The 13946-nt window shown below is 40.9% G+C and overlaps 1 protein-coding gene and 1 pseudogene across 7 annotated transcripts in view; both read left to right on the forward strand.

Moving 5' to 3' along the window:
* The window catches only part of LOC149990619 (S-methyl-5'-thioadenosine phosphorylase pseudogene), a 135792-nt pseudogene extending 133031 nt beyond the window's left edge, over positions 1–2761 (forward strand).
* FGF13 (fibroblast growth factor 13) overlaps positions 1–13946 on the forward strand; it is a 554123-nt gene that overhangs the window by 477081 nt on the left and 63096 nt on the right. For 6 of the 7 annotated variants that reach the window (XM_090264776.1, XM_090264780.1, XM_090264775.1 and 3 more), the window contains 2 exons: positions 5393–5503; positions 10826–10929. In XM_090264776.1, the coding sequence (XP_090120902.1) occupies positions 5393–5503; positions 10826–10929 (215 nt within the window). Of the gene's footprint in view, positions 1–3314; positions 3551–5392; positions 5504–10825; positions 10930–13946 lie in introns of those variants that run through there. The other variant, XM_090264778.1, reaches the window with a different exon arrangement.

The raw sequence follows: 13946 nt of genomic DNA on the forward strand, positions 1-13946 counted from the left end.
GAAATCTCCCATTTTCAGATTTTCAGAAAGACAGACAATTTCTTTGTGCTTGAAAGATATAGAGGCTGCTCCTGCATAGGCTGAGTTCACTCATTTTTACTCATCACAGTCACATCTGTTTGGACTTTTATCTTTCTCCTGGAGACACCTCTTGAAAGCAGGTCCCCTCAGCTTCTTTACAGCTCATCAGAGACCTACCAAAAGAGACTGGCATCCCTGACAGGCATAGCTCAATTGGTTGGGCATCATCCCACAAAGCAAAATATTGCCAGTTCAATTCCTGGTCAGGACACATGCTTGAGTTGCAGGCCTAGTCCCCAGTTGGGGCATGTACAAGAGGCAACCAATCGATGTTTCTCTCACACATCAATGTTTGTATCCAACTCTTTCTCCCTCCCTTCCCCTCTCTCTAAGAATAAATTAAAATATATATTTTTTTAAAAAGATGAGCAGAAAACAATCAGCATTCTATGCTCTGATAACTCACATAACACTGAAAAGAATGCTAAAGCCTGGTTCTCAAGTGAACCCATGAGGAGTGGAGCCAAGAAGACCTCTGTGTTTTTCTTTGGAATCCAATTTAGAGTTTATGTTCTGTTGGGGGGGGGAGGGGAGAGCAGAAGTATGAGGATGGGAAGATATACATGTCAGAGGAACAATGGCATATATATATATATAAACCCATAGCCTTTAAGGTACATTTCATACAGAGGTTTTCAAGTACTTTATATTTAATAGTGGAATCTTTGTTTCATAAGAAATCACACAGAAGATAGAAACATGCAGAGTGAGTAGGAACATCTTAACTGCTCATCCCACACCCCAGATATTTGGCTCTGGTCAGAGCTTATTCTGACCCTTCGTTTGGTGGGATTATTTCTCTTCATGGTTCTTGGAATTTGAATCTCATACGTTCTGAGCTAGGAAACATCCTCCTACCCTTCAGAACCAATATAAATCAGTCATCATCAATTATTTTCAATAAACTTTCATTGAGCATAAATTCTGTGGCAGTAACTGTGCTAGGAAATGAGAATGTGGTGGTGACCAAAGACCTGGTCCTGAGTTTCAAGGTGCTCAAAGTTTGGTGGGAGCAGACTAGGACTTTTCCCCCATGAATCAAAATTTTAAAAAGTGGATACTTGAATTGACTTCTCTTCCTATGTTGTCTTCCATTTTCTTGTGGGAAAGCCAAAAATACAAAGCTGTAGACTAACCTGCAGGGAATCTCAGACCATTTGCCATCACCCTCCAGTAAGTCTTCATCTCGCTACCCGCCCCTTGCATCTCCCCACCCCAATCTCCACCCCAGCCTGTTTCTGCAGACACAAAATAGTGCTTCTGGTGAGGCAAGAGACATTCAAGGTTGGGGGGAAGGGTAAAGGGAGGTAGGCAGCAGCTTCCTGGTGAAACACTCATCTACATAACGGTCAGGTAATCCAGCTCTGATGGGCTAAGAAATCTGAGTTTCCTAGTTGGAAGCTCAGGCAAGAAAAGACGGTCTTAAGTCTGGGCTTTTAGTTTTGCATCTACATCTATTCTGAAAAGACCTGGAAGAGAGGGGAGTCTAGTGAAGAGAGTGCAGTGACCGCTGCAAGACAGAGCAGCCCTACTATTGGGGGCATCCTGTCTGGCATCAGAAATTAAGTAAAACAGTAAAACAATCGTGATTGTTTGAGGGTAGGAATGCGGATGGACCATTCCCTGTAACATTCTTGGACACAACATTCCTTCTTCTTCTCCTGCAGATTAAAATATAGAACTGCGAAAGGACAGAACTTGTGAATAGAGTGAGGCGAGAAAAAGGCCAGACTTGATTCCTGAATTGGAGGGAGAGAAGGCTGCCTGAGCTTTGAGGAGCAGAAAAACAAAATGAAAGAAGTTAGGAGATTGGAAACAGGCTAGGGCTTAAATAAGGAGGTTCGGCGCCGCATTTCCCCAATACTGCTTATGGTGCACGACTCAGGCTCTCTGCTTGGACCCGAACGTAATGATGAGGGGGCGTAGAGGAAAAAACGGAGTTCGGACGGCGCAAATTGGCTCGAAATGGAAAGTCAGCACAAACCACTGGGTGGCAGCGTGGTGTGCGGGCTTAGCTCTGCAGTGCTTGCTTACCACTGCTGCCGCCGCGGGGGCTGAACGCGTCTGGGAGCTCCGGTCTCTCTCCTGAATGGCTACAAGTGTCGCCAGGCGAAATACCTCAGTGGCGGGGGGTGTTTGAGGGGTGGTGTTGTGAGCCCGAGCTTGGGGCAGGTGACTGGAGAACTTCCCAGGAACTCAAGCCGGGGTGTAAACCTGGCCAGCTGAGAGTCGTGTACTAAGAATCACCCCACCGCACCATCCCCCACCTCCAAGCACCACCCCCTTCCACCCCTCACCCCGCTCCTCCAATGCAACTACCTCATCCTGGTGCCTCCTCCATCACTGTTCCCGAAGCTCCTTTCGGGAACAGGAAGGGAGAAGGATTTAGTGATGGGGCAGTGCTTAAACCCCTACAGGTGTTAACCTGAGCGGCCGCTGGGGACTTGGGGGGTGGGGCGGGTGGGGGCAGCCCGCGGCCGGAGCCTTTGGGCTGGGCTCCAGGAAGGAGGGGCCGCCGGGGGAGGGGGCCTCGGGGAAGCTGTCGCTCTCTTCCGGAGGGTGCTTGCACAACGGGATTCCTGTGCTGAGACTGTGCCGCGCCCAGAGCAGCAGCGTTAGCAGCGGCAGCAGTGGCAGCAGCGGCAGCCGCTGGCAAGATGCGAGGCCATTACCTGTTTGATCTCCGTCGGAAAGCTGGCACCGACCAACTTTTACCAATTGTCACCCCAAGAAGTTGCAAGGACTAGTCGGAGGCTCGGAGGGGCCAGGGTGAGGGCGCGCTCCCCGGCGCGTTTCCCCCTTCCCCCTCCTTCTTGCCGCCTGCTCTCGGGGCCTCTCTCCCGCCCGCGCTCTCCCTCCGCCCGCCTCCCTCCTCCAGCCCCCTCCGCGAGGCACAAGACGGGGGGGTTGCCGCCAAACTCCGACCCGAGCCTCTTGGACTTGCACAGTGTCCTAGGGCGCAGGGGCCGAGCGCACGCAGTCGCGCAGCTCTGCCTCCGCCCGCCAGTCTCGCCCGCGATCCCGGCCCGGGGCTGTGGCGTCGACTCGCATCTAGGCAGCCCGCAGCCCACGCGGGAGCCGGACCACCGCCGGAGGAGCTCGGACGGCATGCTGAGCCCCCTCCTTGGCTGAATCCTGAGTGCGGAGAAGCCCGAGCGAGGGCAAGCTAAATAGCCAAAGGCGGCGAAGGCGCGAGACAGAGCGGGCGGGCAGCGCAGGAGCGAGCAGAGGCAAAGCCAGAGAGGGGCAGCAAAAGAAGTGGTGGTGGTGGGCGTCGTGGCCATGGCGGCGGCAATCGCCAGCTCGCTGATCCGGCAGAAAAGACAAGCCCGCGAACGGGAGAAATCCAATGCCTGCAAGTGTGTCAGCAGCCCCAGCAAAGGCAAGACCAGCTGCGACAAAAACAAGTTAAACGTCTTTTCCCGGGTCAAACTCTTCGGCTCCAAAAAGAGGCGCAGAAGGAGACCAGGTTGGAAGGGGCTCTTGGCTGGTTTTGTTTTGTTTGTTTGTTTCATACTTCACAAATTCCGAGAGGCTGGCGGTCGTATAGGTAAGCGTAGGTGAGTTTGTCTTTGGCCCATCTTGTGCGGATGTGGCCACCTAGCCAATGTGCGTAAGGAGGGAAGCGATTGCTTTTGATCGGTACCATGCTTGCTGCATTGCCACTGCCATGGGACAGGCGCAGAGCTTGTGGGACATACCCTGCCGAGGCGGCGCACCCCCGGCTTCAGACGTGCCACATGTGTGCATGCCCCTGGGCTCTGGGCGGGCTGGACCCAGACATGGCAATTGAGGGGAGGGGATATAGAAACTGCAGATGTGGAGCTGGACAGACACCACTGCCCCCACACTCAGGAGAACCCAGGGAATCCCTCCCTTGTTTTCATTCCTTCAAGTCTGACCCTTACCCTCTAGCTTCTGTTGCCTATGCATTCTGTTTCTTTGATCACTTTTGAGGTGATCGGGACAGACTTGACTTGTGCAGCTTTGGAGAGGCGGGGAATGGATTCCTAGAACCTTTTGGCAAAGAGCTTAGTGATCAGGCTAGAATAGTAAAACAGTGGTTACTTGCTACCAAAATGCAGGATTGACGAGAGAATTTAAACTCATAGCTAGAGTGTGGGTCCTTCGGAACCTATTCAGTGATGAGAGTAGCGAGAGGTTCGGTTCCAGGGGAAATTCCCACTGCTCTAGATGTCAGGTTGCGTCAAGGTAGACCTTCCAACGAACATGCAGCTTATTTGGCAAATGAATCTTCTCCACTTTTTTTTCTTTTAACTAGCTAGTATTGCAGAAGTTTAGATTTATTCGTCAATATATTATTTCTCTACGTGTACTACACATGCTGGAATGGAAATGCAAACATACATTTTCTGTTGTTCGAAGTTTTTTTAAAGCATTAGCTGTAAATTAGGCTTGTTTTAAAAAGGCTTAAGTGACTGTAAAGCATTATTATGTGGCCCCAATAATCACGTAAATATTTCAGTGCAGGTGTCTGTAATCAATATAAGCAAATTTGGGATAACATGACTATTATTTATAAATTAGGTACTTTACTAATCTATGGTGATTCATAATTGAAAATAATTTAATTGAGAACATATTTTGGACAATTATGTTTCTGATATTAAATTTGAAAATAAGTATGAACTAAATTTTTTTCCTTTCCACCAAAAAAACCCTGGTCTTTTTGTGCCCATTTTTCCTAAGGTTAATTAGTATGCTAGTGTATGGTAATTGTTGCTTTATTCTTCCCTCCTCCTCTTTTTTTCTTTTTGTATCACAGCTCAGTTTTCTTAATATAAGTCCTTTGATTGGGTTGCTGGTTATTTATGCATTCCAGCTTTATTAGAATGGAGGGGACTATTTATTCAAATTACCATCATTCTGAGGGAAATTTTGACTAGTGTGTTCTTCGTTGGCAAACCATTCTAAATGATCTTTGTACTTCTTTTCCTTCCACATGAAAAGTGGCACATTGTTAAAAGGCAGAATGTGCTGATGCCAACCCATTCCTAATGCTCGGTGAGAGAGGACCAGTATTCAAGTCAAAGGACAAGCTATCAGAAGCTGTAGCTATGTCAGAAGTGTCAGGGCTTTACCAATGTTATGAGGTAGAAATCAAGTGTTTTCTTCAGTTTGGAGATTAATTCTGAAACGAAGTTTGTTTTCTTTCTTTCAGAGGTTTCTTTAAAAGTGTAGACTGACCTTCTCCACTAAAAGTTGTAAATGAAAATAAAAGTTTCAATTTTGAGCCTTTTCACGTACCCATGCACAACTTAATTGATCCAAACCATTGTTCTCTTTACAGAGCCTCAACTTAAAGGTATAGTTACCAAACTATACAGCCGACAAGGCTTCCACTTGCAGCTGCAGGCAGATGGAACCATTGATGGCACAAAAGACGAGGACAGCACTTACAGTAAGTGATTACTAAATAAATTAGTATATCTCAGCATGTTGTTGACATTGTCTTTTATTTCTTCATTAAAAAAAAACCCTTGCTATATCCTTAAGAAAATGCAAAATATAGTCAACACTATATAATCCTGTTTATGCAGGTTAACCTAAATGAAGTTGAACCTGAAAAAAACCTAAAGTAGTGAATTATAGCAAATAATGTTGACACCATCTGAAGAACAATCCAAATGTCATCTCCATGGTAATCTGGATAGATTTTGGCCATCCTTTGGATTTTATTACTTTTTTCCCCACAGAAAATTTACTCACCCACACACTGGTCCTGAAATAGCATGTTATCTCTACTCTTAAGAACTGGTCTGTCCCAAGAGAGAGGTGTGGTTTTGTGTCATGAGAATTCATCATTACAAGCTTTTCATTTCTATTCCCCACTACACACACACACACACACACACACACACACACACACACTGATAACTCTGAGGCTAATCGGGATTTTAACATTGAGATACGTCCATAGGTGGGTAAAGAGATTTCCTTTAGTGCTTTATTTTTAACCATGGGTTAAATAAAGACCAGATTGGAAAACAACAGTGAACCTAAAAAGGAAACAGGTCAAAAATGAAGTCAATTTTTTATCTAATTATTGAAGTTAGTTGATTCCATGGTGTTACACAATCTTTTATTATATATGTTTTATTTATTTGGAGTAATAAAAAGAAATGCACAAATAGTGAAGCCCTGTCTTCAGTGATAATAATTGTTGTTTTCTTGCAATTTACATGAAGCTAAAACATCTAGTTTTGACAATTGAGTCTCCATTTTCCCAAATTTATATTCATTTTCCTCCAATTTTGATAATTGCCCAGGAATATTCCCACTGTCGGCTAAAACCAGCCAAGCCCAGGAAAGCCAGTATGAAAGCTACTGAGTCCTCTGCAGTATTTGTAAAGATGTGTGGTTATAGATGGTTTGGTTTGCTGTAGACTAGGGTCCCAATGTTGTGTTAGAGTTTCACACCTGTAAGCCTGCTTCCTGGGCTGATGATCAAGCTATGACTTCAAGAGGAAGTCACCTTTAATTATGCTTAAAGAAAGCTCTTTTGGTACCTAGGTCGAAAAATATTCACACCGAGTGGTTCTTCACTGTTTTGCAAAATACCATGTTACTGTTGTGATATTAAAGTATCCTAGATATTCTTTTATGCATGCTCATCTATTTGAAAAAAAGTAGTCAAGTGTAACTAGACAGTTTTACTGTAATCATATAACAGACATTAATACATCATGATCAGTAATATAACCTCCTTATAAATCAATATGTATAAATTGATATTTGGGGAAGGGAATTAGTGGATGTAAACTGCTGTTTTCCAAAGTGCCTCAGCAAAATGGATCCTTTGGGTGTTATTGAAATGAAGTTTATGATTAAATGCTAATAAGCCTCACCCAGTCAATTTTTCCTCTATTTATTTTTAACATCTCCTGCAGATTGAAATCAGAGAAAAAAATTGTTTTGGGTCCAGTATTCACATGTGTTTTCTGAAAAAGGAAGGAATTAGACAGTTCATTTGCAGTGCCTTATAAACAGCAATGTGCCAAATACATCGAACTCACACTGTATGTAGTCATTTTAGGATATATATGTGTATATATTCACATACATGAACACATACACATATATGTATGTAAATCAAGGCTCCATTTCTTACTATGTAGCTTTAAATCACATAGGTTTTACTCTTCAGTTCCTCCATATGCATAATTTCTGCCTTCGGTTGTCTTATAACTGACTGATACGCATGGCATTTCTGTGTACTAATGATATTGTAAGACCTTTCAAGAGCATAGCTTGGTAACCAGAATCTGTGTTTAGGCATAATGAAATAATGAGAGGTAAGTCAATTGATGGTAAGTATTAGCATAACATGAAGTATACAAATGAGAAGCATTTCAAAAGAAAGAACAAGCCTATAAGGCTTGATTCTACCCCTGATATTGTGACCAGAGGCCATGCAAGAAGCAAGCTTATCTTTCTAATTGAGCATATTGTAAGGTATAAGTCATAATGAAACAAAAATGCTTAATGATTAAAAGGATCATTAAAATGGAAGTCTGGCCATGTAAAATTTTTCCTCTAAAGCCAAGCAATTTTCTTGGCATTTCATTACTTAATTATTTTAAATGGGTAGTAGAAGGGAAAAGTTGTTGGTTTTTTTTCTTCAAGAATCACTTTTTTATTTAGATAGCATTTTCTTAATATGTATTCCTGGATTTCCTTAGTATGTATTCCTGGTATTGTGATTGTATTTTTCTAGTTTTGGGTATTTTTAATCATACTTTTCTCATTTAGTTTAATTTGATTTGATTTATGATACTTATCTTACCACATCAGAATTGATGATAAAACGGATCAGTTTACATTTACCCAGATATAGTTGTTTCCAAAAACGTGTTTGGTGTTATGCATTTAAGATGACCTTGGGTAGATTTAGTACAATGATAAATGTCCGTCCAATAAAATCTCACCATGAGCAAATGAGCCATTGTAAATTATGTATTTCTCCCTGAAAAGGAAAAGATGATAGACATTTTATGGCAGCAGTTTTATTGTATCTGCCTTGGGTGTAGTGAGAGCTATATTAAAAGAATAGGCAACTTTTCCCTTCAGAGCTACAGTACTATTACAGTTCAACGTGTTAGCATTTTCCGATCTTCATTAAGATATATTTTATTAACTATTCCCTTTGAGAAATTGAATTTAGCCAAACTGATGAAAAAGCATACCCTCGGTGTCATCTTCAGAAACACTGAGTGCAAGGTAGAGTTTAATTGTTCTTACGTAGACACAACAGGGAACAATAAAAAAGCAAAAGCCCTTTTATTTATTAAAAACTTCTTCAAAACTTTGATGAAAATGGAATTTAACTATTTAATCAATGTGTTTTAGATATACAAATGGAATAAGTTATTTTCTTCTCGTATTTAGAATAGTTTTATCCTAGGCAAAATAGTAGCTTAAGTCCATGAGGAGGAATTCCAGATTCAGAGAAATAAAGGCATAAAGGAAAATACTGATTCTGTCTAAGCTCACCCCTAATAAAATTTCTTTGCATTTTTATTTGGAAAGACTGCTCCTTTAGACAGACTTTAAACCAACCCAGTTTATGATCTATTTTGAGTGTTTAAAGGAAAGATTGGCGTAGTATGACCAGCCACTTGCTGCTTTTGCTACTGTCTTCATTTCTTTTTTGTGTGTGTTAGAGTGGCGATTTGTAGTTTTGAATCAGACTTCATCGAAATTTGTGGTGCATAATGAGAAACTCATGTTCTACTATGTAGTTTATAACACTTCAGGAATAGATGATCCCAGGTATGGATTATTGTTCTTTGCTCCTCTTCCTTCTACTGCTTACTGATGTTTAGAATTTAATCATTCTACTGCTCATTAAAACCCACATCAGAAAGTGGTTGGGGCACCCAGGGCAAATCAAATCAATCTCTATAAATGTGTTACAAGCTGTATTAAGAGAATTAAGGAGGTTCAGAATATTGTAAGAGATGAAGTTCTAGAAATAATTCTGGGTTTTCATTTATTATTCTCTGCCATCTCTTAATATGATTAAATTAGGATTCAGACATGTGCTGGTGGTTTACTTGTCTAGTCATATGTGGTGGTCTGGCTTTTAAACTAAACCCAATGGAGGTTTTGGTTTGGTTTAGTTTGCTTTGTTTTTTTAGACCTCAAAATTCTTAAACTATGAACTTCTATATAATGGGATTGTGATTTGTTACTTCCCAAAAATGGAATATTATCATGTTTCACCACAAAGATTGCTATCAATTCACAAATGTGTGTTGAGCACCTGCTCTGAGCAAGGCTTCGTCAACAGAAAGAGATAGAGACATGACATGTGCAAAGATCTGAGCCGCCTTTCCTGTGCATTGCATTGTCAAATATAGCATGAGATCCTGGTTTGCAATCTGTGCAATTACTTTCCTTTACCTCGCATAACAGAAGGGCACAGCTTTTAATATGATGAGTATTGAATGAAGTGCCAGCAGTGGCATGTTGTAGGAACACTTGTGTTTTGAACTGTGTGGTATGTCCTAGCTCCTCTTTGGTAGCACCTTGATTTTAAGGGAAAGATACATTATAGCTTCAGCAAGGAATATTTAGTTGTTGCTTAATATTTCTCATCCCTATGACCCCATATACTACAGCAGATTCTATATGCACCAAGGTAGGAGATCTCAGAAAAACCCTTCTTACCCATGGTATGGCTCTTTTACATTTCTGCTCACAGAGATGATAGCAGACTGATGTATTGTTCTCAATAAACTTACACACCAAGACAAAAGTTGTCAACATTGGTCTAGGACTCTTGAGATAAAGGTGCAGATTATTTTAAAAAGTGTGTGGCAAGCACTACGCTTTAAAAATGTACTGTTTTATTTTTATTCAGAGCGTAGGAGGGAGTAGACAGCTGGTAGGGGGAGGACGCCCACTCGTTTTCTCCAGTGAGTGGTGTGTGATTGTGAGGAGAGCCTGGGTGTAAGTTTCATGCAGTCAAACCTTCAAATGAAGAAATGAAGCCCTCTGGCACCAGCTGGCTGCCCACTTACAACTATTTTGCAAAAAATTAATAATTACAAATCAATAAACTTACAAGTTCACTGTTTTTATTCCTATAAGCTTTGCTCCTAGAGATTAAAACCTAGGGCCCCTTTCAACTCTATCTTAGAAAATGTTGGTTCTTTAAGAAATACTACTCTGGGAATATAAGAGTATAAAATGCCTACTTTTTTTCAAGGTCTGAATTTATTTTTGGGTCATTGCATTGGAAATAATACATATAATTTAGATGAGGGACTTGGACTACTGTCTTTTCTAAGATTCTAGGAATCTCTCCCCAAGTAGTAGGTCGTAACTATCTCTGTGAACTTCAGCAATTATCTAGGGAACAGCTTAAAACCTTAGTTTATTGAAGATAAAGCTATTTAATACATAGACCAATTCCCAAAACTGGATCTCTCCAGAACCATTAAGATTCCCCGCCTTCAACACTATACAAACCATGGAATTGTCTTCCATTTTCTCCGGAGTGTTTGAGTATATATAGTTATAGTCCCAGTAATGTGACTGCAACCATGAATCAAGTATCCTAAAAAGGAGAAGAGGTCCTATCTGTATGTATATAAATATGTATCTGTCTATTCTCACCAAGCACACATCTCTTTTGGGGAACCAGATAGTGCTTTAGAAACTTTGAAAGCCATAGAATTCAGAATATAATATTTTTTCAACTTCTTTTTGATTTCAGCTCTGTTTAACCTCATCCCTGTGGGACTTCGAGTGGTGGCTATTCAAGGAGTTCAAACCAAGCTGTATTTGGCAATGAACAGCGAGGGATACCTGTACACCTCGGTAAGCCTTTCACTAAGTTCATATTTTGACTGTTGTAGTTTCCATCTGCTGTGAAATAAAATATGCCACTTATGTGTTATGGCAGATTTCTTTGATGCAAGAAAGAGTGTTCTTGATGGAAACATCTCATTTGAAAGTTCAAGTTAACTTCCAGTGAAAATTGTATTTATTACTAATTAATCATTTGAAGCTAACACTTTCAGTGTAAAATCTAAGATTCACTAAACATTTTTGCATCCAGCAGCATTTGGATTATTTTATGTAGCATATAATATAATGATCTGTCTTGCTCTCTTGCTTTGCCACTGTGGGAAAGCCAGTTGTATAACTCAGTTCAACATATTTACGCATGTTTGTTTCTCAAGAAGTTAATGAGACCTCATCCTGAGATCATGTCTAGGACATAACAGTACTGGAAGTGTTTCTATTTCTTGTCTTCAGCTCAATTAGGTCACGTTTGCTGTGTCTACTTTAAATACTATTTTTTCATCAAGCACAGTTCAACTTCTTACATACAAATTTCTGCTTGCCTTTTTCTTATGAATTTGTAATAAACAGAGTAAAAAATGCAATTTTTTCCAAGAAATCTGTAAACATTGTAGACAACTACTCAACATAGGGAACATGGGACCAAATTAAGATTTAGGGTTTTTTTAACATTTAAATATAGACAGAAATGTTATAATACCAGGTTTAGGATTTCATTCTTATCAGCAGATCTAGTTACAAATTGCAGTAGACCACTTAAAATATGAATATTTTAATCTTGTTTTGAATTTCATGCATTTTAAGAAAAGAATAGGATTTTACAAATGGAGAAAACTGCTTGCAAAATTTCATACTAGATAGTCTTGAAGAAAACTATAACCATGAATGTAAAAATTTATTGCTCCAACCGCAAAAGTTGTTACCTTTAACCACTCTTGCTCTCTCGTGTTTCCAGAATTTATTTCAAAGCCAAGTATGTAGCGAGATTCTTGGTAGACACATAGGAAAGCATGCTATAATCAGCATAATTCTAAAAGCCTGGTCACTATTAGTATTTCTATCAGGCTATTTCAACTGTCTTGTTTAATAAATTCATGGGTTTTATTCTTTTTACAAAGGAAGTATTTGTTGGGTTTACTGCAAACTTCATGAAATCTGTCACTTTATTAATACATTGCTATTATTATAAATGATAGGAAAGTGGATTTGCTTTTCAGATTTGTGCATCAAGGTAAAATAATTTAATTATGGAGGATTCTATTTAACCTCATTCAGATCAACAGACTACCTCAACAGGACTAGTTTCAAAGGTAGGTTTTTAATAAAATAACTGACTTCTTTCTGAAACTACTATGCAGGCATGGGAAGGAAATGGAATATACTGGGCATACTTCTGAGAAGATAAATGCCAGATGGCATAGGGAATAATTACCAGGAACTAATTTCACTGAGTTGTGGTCACCATTACAGTGCCATGATGGGAAAGGTTGACACTTTTTATACTTGCAACAATACAGTTTTTTAAATGGAAATAATAATTAAGTTAGAATGAGAAAAAGTCATTTAAGATAGGTAACACGTCAGGTTTCCCCACTCAAGAAAATCAGGGTATTCAGTATTACCTTTAGGGAACTGATGTTAAAATTTTATAGCCTACCATTCAAATTGACCATTATTCCAACAAACTGGTAAATGTCCATTTTAGCTCATTTCTAAAGAAGACTTCCCAGGGGAATAAACACTGTAGATTGATGGGATTCCTTTCCACATTGGGCAGACCAATACACAGCAAATGTGGGATGCTGCGTGCATTTTTAGTAATCATTTTCTATCATGGAAAAAAAGTGTGTTTTTATTAAGGAGGAAAGATGTCTGATTGATAATCTTGGAGTTTATAGAGGGAAAAGTATCAAGATTAGTCTGCTTCAGGAAAGAATCAGTCGTCCTCAGCATACATTTTTCAGTTCTTCTTACACCTCCTATTGATTGCAGTTTAGAGTCCCTTCACTGTTGATCACCATCCTCACTGGGCGTTCCAGTTTGTTATCTTATTTAAAGTGCGGTGTTCACACTCTCTCAAGCTACTGTCTTGTCTTGATGACTTCAGCAACTTGTGGCCTTGCGACCAGAAAGCTAAATGAATGTCATACTTAATTTGGAAGAGGAACAATCATTCTTCTCTTACATAAAACCATGGCACTTCTGCTACTGAAAAGCTGTGTGCAGTTTTGTTAGCTGCCGCTTAGCAAAGAGAAAATTAGATTGCACAATGACGTAAGGAGGAAGCAAGATGATAAAATGAAGTAGGGGCTACTGATGTGGGCAAGTAAAAAAAATTGGCAGTTATTGAAAATAATCTTGGTGAGGGATGACTAATGTCTGCATTAAAACATTTTCAGTGGCAAAAGCTAAAAGGAGATGGGTTCAGGAGATATTTTAATGGTCGTCGGCAGCCGTCCGTCTCGAGAGACGATGGTGTAGCTTCTTAAGAGTCTATCTGCACCGCCGAGAATGGCTGTGCAGTCTGACTCGGGAGTGACACGGTATCTGTCTCCTCCCGTGTTGAATCGACATCTTGCGATGACGCTGGAGTGTCCTCTCCAGTGAAGCTGAAGCTACAGAGCCTGGGCAGGGTGATATGGAGGGTCTGCTGTTGCCCATGCAGCAGACCCCCCCTCTCTTTGCAGCTGAAGGGTCCAAGGGAAAGACGGAGTCAATACAGCTTGGCTTCAGGTGCGCCGCAGGAGTTGCCGGTGTTGACTACAACGTCAAACCGCCTTAGGGACTCCGGCTCCGGATTTTCTGTCGGGGTTTACTCCCTTAGCCTTTCCCCTGAAGAGGTGTGCCGCAAGGCAGCGGAGGTTTTTTGGAGTCAGAGTTTTCCTTCTCTGATGTGCCCTGACTGGAAGATCGAACCAGCGACACTTAGCTCGCAGGCCGACGCTCAATCCACTGAGCCAAACCAGCCAGGGTCATTTTTAATGGTAGAATCATCAGAATTTAGTATCTGAATTAAGCTGGAGGGAAAA

The sequence above is a fragment of the Furipterus horrens genome, unplaced genomic scaffold (genome assembly GCF_987537825.1).
Source record: "Furipterus horrens unplaced genomic scaffold, mFurHor1.1.pri manual_scaffold_17, whole genome shotgun sequence".
NCBI classification, from domain to species: domain Eukaryota; kingdom Metazoa; phylum Chordata; class Mammalia; order Chiroptera; family Furipteridae; genus Furipterus; species Furipterus horrens.